Below are 1,792 nucleotides of genomic sequence, written 5' to 3' on the forward strand. Positions count from 1 at the left end.
TGTTTCATGCCACGTTCCCATATATATTGGAACCCACTTCTGAGTTCTCTTTTCTGTTTCACTGATCCTCTGGCTTCTTCTTATGCCACTATCTTAATGTTTTGATTATCAGGTCTCTACATTATTGTTCAACATCAATTAAGGTATTCTTGACTACTCCACATTTATATTTTTCTTGGGCAGAATGAGAAGTTATTTTCTTCCATATGAATTTCAATGAGTTCAAGCAATTCTAAAAACTGTAAGTTATCCATGTTAGATTGAAAAGCATTTGCATTTGAATTTGGTAAATGCAAATTTACCTATCAATTTAAGTGAATCTAATTTTAAAACATTTTATTACAGATAACTTTAAATATATATAAAAGTAGGTAAGTGAAGGTAAAAATTAAGAACTACTAATTAAATGAGAAGCATGTCTACCATGTCAGTAACTTAACAACTTAACAATCCACTGTTTTTATGATTCTTTTGTTAATTTTCCCTCACTTATTCTTTCATTTTAGTGATTAGCTGGTCAGATATGGCAAAAGAAAATATGACTCTGGTGACGGAGTTTGTTCTCACAGGACTCACAGATCTCCCAGGGCTGCAGGTCCCCCTGTTCCTGGTGTTCCTGGGCATCTACCTCACCACCATGGTGGGCAACCTTGGGCTGATTTTTCTCATCTGGAAGGACCCCCATCTTCACACCCCCATGTACTTATTCCTGGGCAGCCTGGCCTTTGCAGATGCTTGTTGTTCATCTTCCGTGACTCCAAAAATGTTTACAAATTTTTTATCAAAGAATCATGTAATAGCTCTCTTCGACTGTCTGACCCAATTTTATTTTTTGGGGTCTACTGCCACCACAGAATGTTTCCTCCTGGTGGTCATGGCCTATGACCGCTATGCAGCCATATGCAACCCTTTGCTTTATTCAGTAGTCATGTCCAACAGACTCTGTATTCAGTCTATAGGTGTTTCATATTTCATTGGTTTTCTGCATTCAGCCATTCATGTGGGTTTGTTATTCAGATTAACTTTCTGTAGGACCAATGTAATACATTATTTCTACTGTGAAATTTTACAACTGTTCAAAATTTCGTGCACTGATTCTACACTTAATACACTTTTGGTGTTTATTTTTTCAGCTTTTATACAAGTCTTCACTTTTATGACCATCATGGTCTCTTACACCTTTATCCTGTTTATCATTCTGAAAAAGAAGTCTGAAAAGGGCAGGAGCAAAGCCTTCTCCACATGCAGCGCCCACCTTCTATCTGTTTCCTTGTTCTATGGCACTCTCTTCTTCATGTATGTGCGTCCTGGGTCTGGTCCCTCTGAAGATCACAACAAAATATATTCTTTATTTTATACAATAATAATTCCTCTACTAAATCCTTTTATTTATAGCCTGAGAAACAAAGAGGTTATAAGTGCTTTGAAAAGAATAATGAAGAAATGAATAGTTGCTAGACAATTTTCAAACTGTTTCTTTTCTACTGTCTTCTAAAACTGCCCCAATTCCTAAAGATTTGCCATGGCTCTGCCATTTCATCAGAGAACTAGAGGTCAGCATGGTCTGTGAACTTCCTACTATTTTTTACTTGGATATGGGACCAGCAAAATTTTGGTTACTTACCTATAACTAGCTCATTTAGAAACATTGTGCTCCATCTTTATCTAGACACTAAGCTTTTGCAAATTAACCATTTTCCTGAGACTTAAAAAATTCCTGATAGTAATTGACAGTTTCCTAGAAACAGCTCAGAGACTGGCAGATAGGGTTAGGCACTTAGTTCCTTACCCC

General features: G+C 36.6%; 1 protein-coding gene across 1 annotated transcript; it reads left to right on the plus strand.

The window, feature by feature from the left end:
• Window positions 1–523: 523 nt before the first annotated feature.
• Window positions 524–1,447, plus strand: LOC101105121 (olfactory receptor 5AC1-like). The gene has a single exon (XM_004002862.3). It carries the CDS (start codon window positions 524–526, stop codon window positions 1,445–1,447), a length of 924 nt encoding a protein of 307 aa, XP_004002911.2.
• The last annotated feature ends 345 nt before the right edge of the window (window positions 1,448–1,792 follow it).

The sequence above is a fragment of the Ovis aries genome, chromosome 1, assembly GCF_016772045.2.
Source record: "Ovis aries strain OAR_USU_Benz2616 breed Rambouillet chromosome 1, ARS-UI_Ramb_v3.0, whole genome shotgun sequence".
Taxonomy (NCBI): Eukaryota; Metazoa; Chordata; class Mammalia; order Artiodactyla; family Bovidae; genus Ovis; species Ovis aries.

What these genes read in the sequence shown, in the direction of transcription:
- LOC101105121 (XM_004002862.3), top strand. Translation starts at nt 524, where the DNA reads ATGGCAAAAGAAAATATGACTCTGGTGACGGAGTTTGTTCTCACAGGA.